Source organism: Aythya fuligula, chromosome 3 (assembly GCF_009819795.1).
Source record: "Aythya fuligula isolate bAytFul2 chromosome 3, bAytFul2.pri, whole genome shotgun sequence".
NCBI lineage: Eukaryota > Metazoa > Chordata > Aves > Anseriformes > Anatidae > Aythya > Aythya fuligula.
The window spans coordinates 69,598,045-69,613,974 of NC_045561.1; the positions used below are offsets into that span (position 1 = coordinate 69,598,045).

The window sequence follows — 15,930 nt, forward strand, 5'->3', positions numbered from 1 at the left end:
CAAGAACATCATGAATACAGAAGCCCTCCCCAAATATAAGAAGCCACATAAAGAGCAGAGCTGCCACAGCGCTAACCCTTAGATTATTTGCACCTTTATACGTAGTCATGACTAATAGCTATTAGCTCTATAACCTCAAGCCAACCTCAGGGCTTCCATCCCCTTTGAATCGAAAAGGCCTACTAAATCAAAAGTATGCAATTTTAACACAGAAGAAAGCCACAAATCTTTCCGCTTGAACTTTAAAAAAACACAACCACCGGGCCTGATAGGTATGGGGAGGTTGTGAGGGAGAGGGGTAAAAAAAATAAATTAAAAATCGAAACAAAAGAGGAAATCAGACAGTTGAAAGGCAGATACAGATGGATAATCTAAACTGATGGCCTGGCTGGGGAAAGAAAACAGGAACAAACAGTGATTCACACCAAGAAGGAGATAGATATGGTGACCTCTAACATGGAGAGCACCATTTTCCACCATTTTCAAGGATGCTTGGAGGTGGATTGGTTTAAATAGTGGTCTGGATTTCAGCTCTGACCTACTGACTCTCACAGCAGAAAAGACAGTGGACTGGAAGCTGATGGCGAGACAAAAATGGATTAGCAGTAATAAGATTGGGAGCTTCTAAACACCTTTCAGTATGTCTGCACACTACAAGGCCTCTATGCCTTCACAACACTGTCATACCCACGTGGGGAAAAAGTGTAGCCATTAAACTGCCTAAGACTGAGCAGGACTAGTTATATTTCTATATTTAGGTGGCCTGGAAAAGTACCTCAACACCGGCACCTCAATAGCACTGCAAAGCAGAAACCAGGCTGCAAAGAGCACAAGCACCCAGCCTTATTAGCAAGACACGTGGAGCAAAAACTTCCTACGTCGGTTCCCAAGAAGCAGCCAGGATCAGGATGCTGCTGTACTGCTCTCCTTGCTTTGCAGCTCCCATGGTCCTGCTAATTCTGACCTCAGACGCTTACTTCACTTCAAATAAAAGGCATTCACACTGCATCTGTTTAACTCCTCTATTACACTGTTTGTCACTTGCTTCAAAATTAAGAGCCCACACGGCAAATCTAATCGGAATTCAATTTTCTGTTTGGCTAATTTACTGGAAGTCGGTGCTTAGAAAACTGGGGGGAGAACAAAAACAATTAATATGTAGTCTCTCATACAAAATGCATTAAAAAAAGCTGAGACTTAATTGGAAACAGTCGATCACTAATTTTACAATATCGTTCAGTACAGCAAGTCTTAAGAGAAAAATCCTGGAAGTCTTTTTGATCCTTGTTTTATTTCTGAAGGAACTAATGACACTGCTGTAGAAAGAGGTCAGTTCACACAGCTTTTCTGAATGAACAACAATGCTGTGAAAACTGGGATTGACTGATAGCCTACTGTTTGCGTCATTATGTCCAAATGTTTACCATTTGGGTCTTCAAGGAAGCATGAGACAAAAATCAAAACAACCCTTACGAAGACTTCAACAACACTGGCAAATTAAAATTGTATCCAGAATTGTTTAGACATGATAGTAATGGAAGAAAACAGTTTCCTTCTGCATTATACAATTTTTTATCTTCACATCATGTACAATGTCTAAAGTTTCTGGTGGGGAAGAGGAAAGAGGCTTTCCCTCCCCCAGATTCATTCTGTTTGCTATCATTTTAACCCTTTGCATACTCAAGGCATTCCATTAAATGCTGTCTCCTCTTGCAGTTGTCCTGTAGTTAAGATCACACCCTGTACATCCCCTTCCCCTAAGAAGATGAGACAACTTTTAACTTAACCCTTGGGAATAGTTTTATAGGAACCTTGTAAACATGCACTTTTTTTTTGATTGCTATGAGTTATTCACATGCTTCTTTTTGTTTTTTTTTTTCCCTCAAATTTGATAAACCCTGTAGTAGAGAACTTCATGTCACTATTTCTGAAAACAAAGGTCCCTTAATCAGCAGCTGGAACACCTATCACCAGGTGAAAAAAAAAAAACAACAAAACAAATAGGTAACAATTATATTTATCCATTATAAATGACATTGACACTGTAAACATGGTAGTCTAATCTACCTAACCTCAGTAAAACAGCGGTAAATTAAGGAAAAAGAAAGACAGTAGGGAAAAATAGCCATGGTTTAATCTCCCTTTAGACACAGAACTAATTTTGTCTTTTTTTTTTTTTTTTTAATACCTATAAGTAAAATGCTCCATCATATCAACTGCATGATCTTATGCCGTATTTGTAGGCAATAACACAGTCTTTAACATCATCTCTTCCTTTCCTGTATACCAACTATAACTAACCAGTCTAAGAGATCCCAGGCAACATAAAGCTTCATCTAAGCCTCCATAATATATCAAATTTTGTTATGAACAGTAGTAACATTAAAAAAAAGAAAAAAGAAAGACTGCCTTTCTAGAACTGAAATTGCTGCTGACAGCTCCAGTTAACTTCACAAGGACTGTCCAATTAATACAACCACTTTTGTCTGTGCAGGTGGCATCCAGAAGTACAGGAAAAGAAATGAGAAAAATTTACAAGCTGTGGCATGACTAATCAAAATAATCTGATTCTAACCCTGGAGTTTTCATGAATACCCATTCCAAGTGAGTATTCATGAAAACCAAGCTGAACTAGAAAAGACATCTGTTATGGGCTTAGATTCAGAAAGACATGGTACACAGTCAAGAGAAGTAAAACTAGAAAGTTTTTGACTGCTGTCTGGAAAGGATCTTCGTGAAATTTTTGGATTATGAAATAGTGGAAGAAAGGGGGACAACTGGAGTATTTTGTTCCGGACTACCCTATGTAGCTAGGATATTTGATTTCTTGGAAGAAGCTGAAAAAAAAAAAAAAAAAAAACAAACAAGAAATCTGAACTGGGAAATAGAAGAATGCAGATAGACAGTCCCTAAGTAAACGTTTCAGGTTTTCATATCCAATAGCACAGAAAATGTTTGGAAAACTCTACGAAACTGAAATATAGATAATCAAACACCACAGGACAAAAGGATGGAAAGCAAGAAGAAAGAAAAAAAGTAGAACTGACAATAACTACTTCACTGAAATATCTTGATCTATTTTCACTACATGAACTACTAGGTAGAAACAAAGGCAAAACCAGAAACAAAGCATCCCCCACCCTAATAAGAGATTATCACGACTGAGAACTAAACAAGAACAGTTTAATATGCTCAAGTTGCAGAAATTGTGAACATTTACCTCAAAAGACTTGACAATGAAGTTAAATCGCTTACTTTCTGGTAAGGTTTCCTAGTAAATTCTAGGGAGTCATGAATCAGTAGTGCAGGAAGAGCAACTTAGCACCTTTAAATATTACCTAGACAACCAAAGACCTCCCCAGGTTTGATCTCAATTGAACTGAGCCTTTAGATGAATTTAAGTAAGCAGTATTTATGAAATTTAGTAACAATGCAATGTAATGATACAGAGCACAGAGTACCCATAGCAAAATTTCAGACTGAAGCGTCTTTCTTTTATGACCTGGCAACATCACTGATAAACTACAGCTTCTAATTACAATAGCTAAAAAACAGAAAATGAAGTGTCTTAGATATATTACAGTAAGCTGCAATGGGGAGGAAGAAGAGATTAGCTAATTAGTTTGGGGGATGGGAACCTTAATGTCAGTATTTCTTAAACATGACAAGTAGGATTTCACTGCTTCCCAAACTTGTTGTCAACACAGGAGGATCAGAATGACAAAGAAAAAAAGAAAAATTTGAACTAACCAGGATGCATCAATATTAACGGCAAGGTGATCAATCAACATTTTTGTATAACCAAGGAGCTAAACAGCTGGCAACAGCAGAAGAGACCTTCCTTAGTCAGTTAGCAGCTGTCAGACAGCCACCAAAGAACATGGACATTAAAAACTCAAACTGAAACTTGGGGATGGCCTCAGGCAAGATGTTTTCGGAAGCAACAGCGCATTAACGCCATTGTACAGATGCATGAGTGAGAAGTGATGAACCATTCTGATAACCCACGTTTAATACAAATGCTGACTAGAACAGAATAGAAGGTGGCTCTAAAAAAATAACTTACTGGAAGAGGGCTAGTGTGTGGTCTGACACTACGTCAATCTCAGTGTAAGAACAGGATGCCAGTCCCAAACTTTCTTCTACCTGATGACTTGGTCTTACTGTTTCTGCTGCCCCACAACTGCAACTGCTGCCTGTGAACCTGCTAAATATGCACCAGGGAAAAAGAAAGACTACTCAACTAATAAGAAAATAACTGATTTAATGTATTTGCTATCTACATACTTAGGTAGAAGAATAGAAAGTGTTGTTAGATCAGTTCTAACCTAGTTTTCCAGGAGAAAGGACTGTCCTCCTACTGCTGTACTGTGAGGTTAAAGAAGCATCTTCTCTGAAGGTCTTCTCCACATTGTATTATTTTTAAAGACATCTACTACCTTGACTGGTAGCAATTCTTTTTCTAGAGGTAAGAGGTATTCTTCAAAGCAGTCTCCTAACATCACCCACCCTGCTTCCTAGCTATTCAGTGTTCTTTTCTCAGCAGCAGAGCTCTGTGGGATGCAGCCTGCTATGAAATAATTGGACAGCTTTCACAAACGAGCATAAGCCATAGAGAAAAATAAGGTTTTTTTTTTTTCTATTTTCAACAGAGTGGAAAATATTCATATTCGTTAAATTGCCAAATTTTAAGTTTTCACACCATACTGTTAGGACACTGTTCATCTTTAGGATACCATATGACTACTTGCTCACGATATAATTTTGTCTTATTCAACTTACCTATACAGCTTCTATGAAAATTAGTCAGCTGACATAAAATGTGTCATCTTTAATGTAATAAATTGCATTATATTTGCCTCAAGATCTGGGTTGAAGGAAGTGACTTGATTATACCTTCAGAAAAAAAATTATGACTGAAAGATAATTAATCTCCTGGAAAATGTAAATATGTTTTGGAGTCTCAAGTTGAAAGTTAAAACAAATCCATCTATACTTGAATCAGGATGTTCAGAGGAGAAAAATAAAAAAAACACACCAGGGTCAAGCTATTTTACCTGTCCTCCACCTGACAGAGATAAAATGAATAGGATTTTTTCATTGACCTCAAAAACGTGCATATCTAACCTCACTACATTCAGAGAAACTGCAGGTAACTACAGTCAACTTAAGGTCATTTCAGAAAGTTTTAAGAAACGCACTGACTTCTTGGTGCTTGTTCTAATTCAAAGTACTGCTTTTCTTCCCACTTTCTCAACATTTCTAGTAATGTGTAAATTGCTTGATAGTGTTTTGACAAATGGGTTGCAAACTGCTGTGCGCTCCATGACAGAGATTAAGCTATTTAGCAACCCAGAGAGGTGTGCACCATACAGCATTAATTAAGTGGGGTAATATACACATAATTGAATAAAGGACCAGCTTGAGGAGAAACAGGGAAGTATGGGTTGCGGATAATAACTGCTCAAGTTTTTTTTTTTTTTTTATTATTTTTTAGACAACTTCAATATACAATAAAAGCCTTGAATAAATAGTTTCATAAGCTAATTTAAATAAAATGCAGTATTTAAACAATTACCCACAGCCTGTAACAGTCCAAAGCAATACTGACACGGTATTTTACAAGGAACGTTTTAACTATGAGTGTTTTAGTGTCACCATGCAACCTGTTCTACTCCTGACAACGTCCTTAACATAATGTTTTCAACAGTTGCTAATCAATGTATATATTAAATCCACATACAAATAAATACGTTATTTTCATTGAAATATTTTTTCTCAGCACAGTTGAAAGGGAGACTTAATTACATCCATGTTTCCTAAAGCAAAGACATATAGACACCATGGGTGGTTCTTGAAACCATTCCCTTCCTCTTCTTGTGGTGGTCCTTAAGTATCTGGCAGCAGGAACAGCTCACATACATGGCTACAAACGCTGAGTCTGAAAATCATATATTCTGTGTTCCCACGGCACAAAGCTCAGTTACGGATGTCACCATAGACAAGCCATCACCACAATTACCATGAAGCTTCCAGTTGAATGAGAAGTCATTGGAAAAGACAAAACCATAGAGGAAAAAGGGAGAAAAAAAAGTACAACAGATGGAGGAAAATGGAAAGAAACAATCTCACAAAGACTGTACTGCAGTGACAAGAAGATGCAGCTAATGTCACTGATGCACTGATTTACTAAAGAAGCGGGGGGGGTGAAAAAAAAAGAATAAAAAATTATCCAAGTTACTTTTTGAAAATAAGAGTGAGAAAGGTTGAAAAATTGCTCTGCCAATACCTACTGTCTTCAAGACTATCTTTGATTAGATATTACTATATTTTCTTTGTTCACAAAAACCAGGTAGATTCTGAACTTTGATAATTCTGAATAAAGTCTGAAGATCCTAATGTGGAAAAAAGTTTGCCATCATTTTTTAACATACACTTAACAGTGTATGTTATTTTATCACATAAATGCCTCAACTGGAATAAATTTAAATTATAAATAAAGACAAAACATGTTTACAAGATCAATAATTAGAAAATATCAAAAAATGTCCAAGAAGGACATTTAAATTGTCAATTTAAACAATCTTGAACAGAGGCTATTTTTCTTTCAGAAACTTTCAGAAAGATTTTCTTGTGGCAAGAGATGGTATTATCTTTTTATAGATGACATATTAGACCAAAAAAGACAGAAGCATACATATTTTTTTTTTGGAGGAAGAGCAGAAAAGTGATGAGAAGCCTGGAACTTGACTGCAGAGATTGCCTGGCATTTGTACAGTCAAAGCCCCAGAGCTCTCACTGATTCCAAGTACAAATGATCAAGCTGTTCAGTAGCACTCAAGTTATTCACTACTTTCCTGGTGCTCCCATCTGTAAAATGGGTGGTTTCATAACTCAGCTTGCCTAGCATCACATAAGAATGAATTCATTAGGGGAGAACTGAATCCAACTCCCAAGGGCAGTATTCAGCTGCCTTAATCATAATGCTTCCTGAAGTACATTAATTCTCCATCCATCATTGCAACAATCAGGAAAATGATTTTTCACTGCACAACCTAGACAGTCAGATGTGCCTAGACAAAATTCTCACAAAAAAATAGGTGAGGTGCTAGAGAATAATTACAAATTGTATAATGATCAGTGGGCACGTATACAGATACTAAGATCGGACAGGCAGTCCACAATATTGACAACTCCCAAATTTCAAGGATTCAACTTCAAATGTAGTTACATTCATTTGAAAGAAAAAACCTGTGCATAGCAACCCTGGTTTCCAAAAATGCTTGCAGAATAAATTCTCATATATCCATGAAGCAGTCAGAAGCCACTCAGCCCTACAATCTCCTCTGCATTTTGAGCTGATGGGGCATGTATTGACAGATGTAGCCTGTTAACCTCTCAGTGTATCAGAGGGGAAATGAGTTGACTGAGTGGAATTCATGGAGACTGCAGCTGAGGTTCAGCAGCCTCAGGAGTCTGTTCCACCTGCTGGAAAAGGGAGAATTTCATCCAAGTTACGGGCACTAACATTTCTTCAGGCAAAATGCAAAAGTGACACTATGCAGTCTGGTGAGTTAGTGGTTTGAGTGTTTTTTTTCTTTCTATGTAATAGCTCGGTGCTGTAGTACAGCATGACCATTTAAGAAGGTACACATCACATAAGAATAGCGAATGAGATGAGTAGATTAAGCCAAAAGAACAATCAAAGCTCTTTCTCATATTCTGAGAATGGAAAGACATTAATGGTGACTGGCATATCAGGAGAGAATCCTTAGAAACTGAGGAGATACTGCATGAAGGCAAGCACTATGAATATTTTTAGCAGAATGAATTTTAAGATGAGCAGACTGAACGGGACATACTAAAAGAACTGTGCCGAGCTAAGTCTAAAGGGTGTAAGAGAACAGCAAGAAGCAAGAGTAAGGCCAAGGCTAAAAAAGCCTTAAAGAAATACGTAAGATTTACATCAGTGAGGATGAATGTCATTCTGGGAGTAGCACTGGGAGAGTCATTGGAGACAGTGTATTACTGGAACACAGTAAAAGTAGAAGAAAGTTGTAGAGATGATTATCAGAAGTCAGATGAGCCAGATCAGACTGAACCAAGGTGCATGTAGGAAAAGGAAGCTGCTGACTAGACAGAAAACATCACTCAGATGAGTCAGCCTTTTCTGTTCTTTCCCTTCTCTTTGAATTCATCATCTACCTTTTCTCAGTGGGCTAAAATAAGCAGATTGCTGATTATCTCTTAGGTCCTCTCCCTCATTTATTGGCCAAGTTGAATCTCCAGTGAGCAGTGTATAATAGACTGGAGCAGTCAATCATAAACCAGTGCTGCTCTTCACACCTCTTTTGTGCACTGACCTTCCCTGTGCATGTTCCTCAGCAGTAAGAATCACATGCATCATCACTAAGTTGTCACAGGCATCCAACTTTTCAGGTAATTTTCCATAACTGATCCTTTCTCTATCATCCCTCAATTTTGCATAGTTCCACTGTTTGATATCTGACTGCCTATGCACCCTTATCTTCTTGTCTGGCCAGCACAGGACACTCTTCTCAGCTTTGAATTCAACTTGCTTCTCCAAACAGTTCTCTGGGCCACGTGAATCATGTCACCAGCAAGGCCTCCAGCCCCATTCTTTCACAAACGCCTTATTCCATCTCAAGTACACGATCCACTTGAAATGTGCTTCTTTTCCTCCCTCATCCTTTTATCATCTCAAATCCCACTTACTCTGTCCAGGTGTTCACAGTTATTATGTCATGTTCTGGCTTTTGCCCCAATCTCTTTCATCCTACCACATTGTTTATAGTTGCCCTCCCCACCACAGTTAATGACTCCCAGATCTCTCATTTTTTCCCAGACTACTTGTTTAGTCAGTCTGCCTCTCCCTCCACAGGCTCCTTGTATCAGTCCACCTCTGTACAGTATTCACGTTACTTTCTGCACTTAGCTCAGACAACTTTCCTTCTGCTACCTCCTAGGCAGGAACACTCGGAGTGTGAGAGGAACAATCAAATGCAACACCACAAGGCTGTGCTGCAGGAGAAGTTCTGCTGAATCCCAGATAGCTCACGCCTGTGTGAAGAATCAAAAGTTACTAAACCCTTCAGTTTGCACATTGCACAGTAGAATCTTAAGGATCAAAGTAAGCCAAAACTAAGCAGATTTATACAGAAACAGGTACATTCCAATACAAATTTCAAGTCCCCCCTCTTAAGTGTAGGAATCATATCTGTTTTAGTTTCTTTTCTACCAAGTAATCATCAGTTTTTGCTCTCGCTGAGTGAACAGTACAGTTTTTATTTTATCCTGTAATGAAAATGAAACACAGCAAATTTCTATCCTGACATTAAAGGTTGGTGCATTTGTCAACTTCTGCAAAAAAGGCCTACTAATGGGAAGCGTCATGTAACTGGTACTCTTATAATGTCACATTACACTTATTCTTTGAATGACGTCAGCAATTAGCACTCAGTGATGCCGTTTCTAAGCTGTAAATTATACATTCCCCACCTGAAGGTTTAGCAAATCCACATAAAAATGACTATTCATTATAACCTGGAATAATTTCCATACACATGCTTATTGAGTTTCTTTCATTTAATTTGTGTTCTTGACTGTCTTCCAAATCAACATGCATTGTCTCTTACCCATATATTTAAATTCACCTTGTGTGTTTTCACTAGTGTTTGTAGGATCCTGAAACTTGAGTTCTTAAAGATGGTTAAACTTGCTTGTGCCAACATTCAAGTATCTACTTGTATCTCGCTTTATCATTTGGACAGTTAGTTGAAAGTATTACCTAAAATAATGCTCTAAAATTGTTGTTTCAGAAAAAAAAGGAACACACATGGCTAGCAACATTCCACATTTTTCTTACCTTTTGTTATTTTTGGAAATTGTTTCCACGTGTTAACAAGTATTAAGCAGGAGTTAAAACATACTTTGATGTTCTAATAGATTTCTGAGGTCACCACATTTCTTAAAGAAATCCATGACAACTATTTGACCTTGAAATATGCTTGCATACAACATTTCATAGATTTTTACAGTGATTTCAAATTTAGTGCTGTACTGTGAAAAGGTGCTGATACTACACCAATAAATTCTGTACCACAATCTTCTCTATAGTACCATACATTTCTCAAAATGAATTGTGATTTACTGACTGAGAATTCACCCATTTATAGAGCCTGGTAAGACACGACAGCAAGAACAAGATGGAAAATGCTTTATATGAAACAATTTAGATGACAGTTTACAGAGTACATTGCTTCCAAATTTATCCTACCTAAAAACATGAATCAGTGTTCCAACAGCTGTAATCTCTGAGGCTAATATAAAACCCTCTTAGCAATGTTTATCTGAATAAGTGCTGATCAACAAATGCTATTCTATGAAATGGTATGATGCTATGATGAAATGATTTGCATCTTGGCACACAATACTTCTCAGTAACCATACATAAATCTCTTTTCTAGTACATTTTTAAAGGTCAGACCTCAATGGGAAAAAAGTTTTCTCAAAATATCTTCAATTTAAACTCATTTTAGAGTTAGCCTTATGAAAAGTTCATGCAACATAAAATTAAACAAAACTTAAAATAAAACTTCTGTTGACTTTGCTTTAAAAATATTTGTTAAAATTGCAGAAGATAAAATATGTATGTTTTTATTAATATTAGCATGATGGCAATGGTACACATGCGTTTTAAAGTAAAATTTCCTCAGATTAAATTTTCATGAGTGCCTAAGCACTCAGTTTTATCCTCACTGCAGGTGATATATAATTGGCAATATAATGGACTAAGGAGGAGTAAAATCTGAAACTCTGGTACTGAAACAGAGTTCTGCTTCCAAAAAAAATATTTTGAAATAATATATAACATTTATTCTTATTTTATATATATTATGTATTTACATATAACATATATAAACAATAAATATATATAGATATTTTATTGGACAAAAGTTGTTTCTACAGTACCTTCAGGGGTGATAGCACTAGGACACACATCTTTTAGCAGATCTCCCAAAGTATGCAATTGTCCTCCTGAAGCAATTGGTCGAAACAGCTTCTGTATAAAAGGTCTCTCTGTTGTTGCCTGTTTTAATAACAAAATTAGCAAAACCAACAATTTAAAGACCATGCAAATATCTAGTATCATTATCTGAGACAGGCATAATGTAGGACAGAACAAGAGGTTGCAGCAGAAGCAACATCTGGCTTTTTTTTTTTTTTTTTTTTTTGCATTCCATTCATATGCAGAGGGAGTTTGTTAACAATTTCAAGGAAGTTGACACTCCAGGAAACTGTGGAAATCATTTATAAACAGTGTCCTGGAGATGTAAAAGTGTTAAATTATTTAGTAAACACTTCTGTTATGGGAACAGAATCTGCTTGAACAAAGCATTTAAGCATTCTTAATTTGAGTAAATGCACAGTGAACACAAACTTCAGAGATCAGCATATGTCAGTGTTTTCCCAAGTCAAATCAATACTGTACCAAACATCCAATACCTTCTCCAACAGTTTATCTTACTTCAGGAATACATTAAGCACTTTGAATGGCAAACATTCAAAGTCCATTCCTTCATTCATACCTTTACAGCTCAAAATAGGTGATTTTTTTCCAGATTTGTTGAAAATTTCAAGTTATTACAAACCCAAGAAACAGAGCATAAATTTTAAAAATTGGTGTTGTGTTTTGACAGATGCAGTTATTTAAGAACTGCGGTTATGTTAGGGTAGTCTCTTCTCTGTGCATCTGTGTACACAACTTCAGGGCCAACAAGGATCTGGTATTGAAAGTACAGGAAAAGTTATTTCCTGATAACCTGATCTCTCCTCCCAAACTTGGCACCTCAGCTAGAAAACAGGATTTTAAAACACCATATTCAAGCAAACCCAGAATTATTGCTGACAAATTTCTACTAGAAAGCAGCTGATGTGGCTGGCATCACAGGTGGCTGGCCTCCCGTAAGCTGTACTTTCGTCACAGACAGTTTTAAAGGGAAAAAAAGCAAGGCAAGTCAGCGCCCATCTCCAAATTTAATTTCTTACCACTCAAAAAGTTGTTCCTGACCAATTACACTGTGGTAATTCAACAATATAAATAAACACACAATTAACATTAAAAGTGTTTTATCTTGTGGTAGAGCTTTGGGGGAAAAAAGTAAATATATTAATAAATTTGAAAATTAAAAAGACTTCAACAGAAGTTTTAATGTGGTCTGTGCCACTTATCTACATGAAAAGTCAGAAATAGCAGACTAACGATAACTTAATTGTCGTTCGCCTCTCTGAAACAGCAAGGAAAGGAGTCTTTTTGTAATAGTGGTAAACTACATCAAAGTAATCGCAGGGCAGTACAACAGAGAGCTGCTGACACACAGCTACTTGCTGCTTCTTGCCAGCAGTCTCCATAAATGGATAAATAATCTTTTTTTTCCAGTTTTCCTTATAAAGACCGATCAGACGGAGCTGCCTAGCTGCTGGAGCCAATTCTCCGTCCTCAGGGTAGCAGAGGACGGACATACACAGCGCTAAGGAACCACCCGAACACTTGAGAAATGATGGCAGGCGCACAGCCGGCAGCATGCACCTCACACACGAGTTTCTATCAAATTAATTTTTCACACAAGTCTAATCACAGCTCCCAAGTGTCTACCATTTGAAGTAACGGAAGTGGAAATAAGCACCAGAAGAAGGCAGCAAGCAGAGGTGGCTATCAGCAGCAGATGCTTAAGGTATGAATTTCCCAGGTGCTTATTCCATTTTTTTTTTAAATAAATTACAATTTTTTCCTAGTTATAATAATTTAATGCTATATTACAGCAAGAGGGAAAAGTCCAAAAGGTATTTTCCAAAGGATCTCCCACATAGCTGCTGACTGCTGCAAAGTAATACTCCTCAGCTGTTATATTGAAGCATTATAGAAAATGAATTCAATTTTAGATTTTAAAGTGTTGAGCAATGCAGATGTGGTAATGTAAATAAAAATCACTGGTCTCCATCAATGTTAAAATGATAAAAGTAACTGCATGTTAATTGTTTATACAAAGATTGTGGTTCACATATAATTCTACAGGAAGAATATTACCCCAGCATGCTTACATTTCTTCCCTCCCATATAGCGGATGCTTCATGCATTCAAAGAGTCAAAAGAAAAGTCCCATCCTACAATCTAGGGTGTTTATAGGAGAACTTCTCAAAGTGCCTTAGTCATTCAGCAGCATAAGTCAACCTCAGAAAAAAATCTTCCTGTCAATCCTTTTGAAGTGTAGTAGCTAGTAATACAAACCCAACCTGACTACAGCTTTCTACTCTAGTATTTACTGCAACAACGCAGCCAACATGAGTAAGCGCTTACATAATGTTATATTCTGTACAATATTTGCTTAATCAATCATGCAAAACAGTCTGTAACCTAACCCACAGACACCACTGCGTTAACTGTCGTAATCTACATCAGGTCTAAAGTGTGTTATTTCTACAGCATCCATTCTTGTTTTTTTTTTTTCCAAGTAGGATTTTTATAGCTTCAACAGAACACAGCGCTTTTTGTATTTTACAGCCCCAACTTATCTGGGAGCTGTTCAAAAGATGCTGGGTGCTTTTGCAGGGTACTACAGGTGAGTAAATCAGTACTTATTAATGATAAATCTGCAAGGTAAATGCCCTCAAGCATGTAAACATTCTAAGATAATCACCTGGCCCAAAATTTGCAATGCATTTTACACTGATCACATCCATAACTTAGTAACAAATCAAATGTTGATGAAAGCAAATATTCAATTCTTAACACACCTCCTAAGAAGCTGGACTTGTGCAACTGAAACCAATCATTCTTCTATACTACCTACACTGCCCCACAAATCTTGTTCTTTACAGAACAAATGACAGCTTTTTTTTTTTTTTTTTTTTTTTTTTTTTTTAAGAAAGATTAAAAAAGATTAAAGTGTAACAGTGATAGAAAAGTGGCAGTGAAAACCAAAATTACACCACAGTGAGAAGAAATACATTAAAACTACTTCTGGGGGAATAGTCGCATTGAGAAGAGTTATAGGTGAAGTAAAGTTTTAAGAGGACCTTTAAGGCAGTGTAAAACCCCACAAGATCAGAGACAAGCTATATAGTTACATATTGTGTTAGCAATTATAACTTTCTTCACTATCTTCCTGCCAAAAAGAGTATTCAGCTTGCCTGGTCCTTTTCAGAATCAACAGAAGATCAAACACTGCATGAAATCCACAATTTAATTAGTCAGACATTTTATACAGGATGCATCTGAAAATGAAAAACATAACTCGTGAACTGCTGGGTTTTAATCTGGAAAACTCACAGAGTTACCGCTATTTCCAACTGCAGGAATAGATGTAGTTTTCCTGACTAAATATTCTGCTGCTACTCTAATTGTATTCAAACAAATAAAAGCTACCATACATATTGAAGCCACACAATAAAAAAATTCCTTATAATTCCCACATGCACATAACTTGGCAGCCTAAAACCATAAAACTTGACTTTCTTACACACTCTGTATTTTCAGAAATTGGCCAAGTTCACAGGCTGTACTGCTTTGTAATGAACCACTTTCCACTAAAAAAGATCTGACAGAGTTTATCATTTTGTTTAAATCAATTTGAAGTCTACCAAGCTTTCAAAGGAGCAGTAAGAGTTTGTACAGGGATTCAAGTTACTTTATGTAAAAGGGAAAGGACAGGCACATTTACTACTCCCTGAAAATAAAATTAATTTTAACAACTTTTATTTTTCAGTCAAAAATCCATTTTAGACGTATAAGAGAATTACATCTTCTACTTTGTAGAAACGTTTCCAATTAAAAATCTTAATACACAGCGCAAAAGCGACTAATTTAAAAGATGACAAATTGTTGTAGCCACAGAGCTATCCCGTACAGTGTCTGTCTGAACGCAAGATGCTGCAAAGGCCCATTTCAAATACTGCTCTTTCACTGGTGCTGAAACTGTTTTTTTCTGCTGGTATTTCTGGGTCTGTTTTTTGGCTCCTTTTTGCTAGAAGTGCTAGTTCAGAATGATTTTTTTTTTTTCTTTCTAGTGTTAGACTAGAATGATTGATCCTTCCACTGTGGAAAAGGCAAGATGAATATTCATTTAAAACAAACAAAAAACCACCCCAACCAAACAGAAAAACCCACACTTACTTTCTGGAAGCTATCCAGGCATGTTATCAGACTGAAAGATTAAATGGAAATGGCATTAAGCTCAGGTAACACAGAGTATGTGTCAGAATCTGAAAGAAGTAGTTGTGTGTGTGTAAAAATGTAAGTCCTGAAGACCTAGCCTAAGGTGGTGCTCCTGAATTTGCTGTGCCTCCTTTCCCAGGTTTTCTGATTTTAGTAATGTCATCTGTAGTTGCTTCATCTGCTACATATTTTGACTTTCATTCAGAAACTAGTCATGGTTTACGAGATGTTACCTAACCTAACTCAAACAATTTCATGTATGCTGATACCTGTGGAATAAGGCCAATAAAAATATTTGACAGGCTTCTGGAAATAAATATAATAAAATAACATGTTAAAGATATATACCGGAGACCTTTCACGTGCATAAACAGACAATGTTTCGTGGCCAAAAGAAGCCAGCAAGTCAGTCTCTGCAACAAACAGCATCGGTGAGGTAGGAAGGAGAAGAACATTTGAACAGCGAGGCAAATGTTGACTGTGATCATCCAGGAAACACAAGCAGGTGACTGACTACTCAATAAACAAATCTCACAGTAGATTTAGCCCAACTCTTGGTTATTACTCTGCATTACTGGGATGCCTGTAGGCCACGCAAGCTGGTGATCATAGCAGAAAGCAATGATGCTTGCTTTATAAGCAAAATTGCTTGTGTGCCTAGACCTCTAACTTACCCTCAACTTTCAGTGCTGCTA

At 36.8% G+C, this 15,930-nt stretch overlaps 1 protein-coding gene across 2 annotated transcripts in view; it reads right to left on the reverse strand.

The window, feature by feature from the left end:
- The window catches only part of ATG5 (autophagy related 5), a 77,006-nt gene that overhangs the window by 15,325 nt on the left and 45,751 nt on the right, over positions 1–15,930 (reverse strand). For both annotated transcript variants that reach the window (XM_032184661.1, XM_032184662.1), the window contains exon 7: positions 10,993–11,110. In XM_032184661.1, the coding sequence (XP_032040552.1) occupies positions 10,993–11,110 (118 nt within the window). The remainder of the gene's footprint in view (positions 1–10,992; positions 11,111–15,930) is intronic.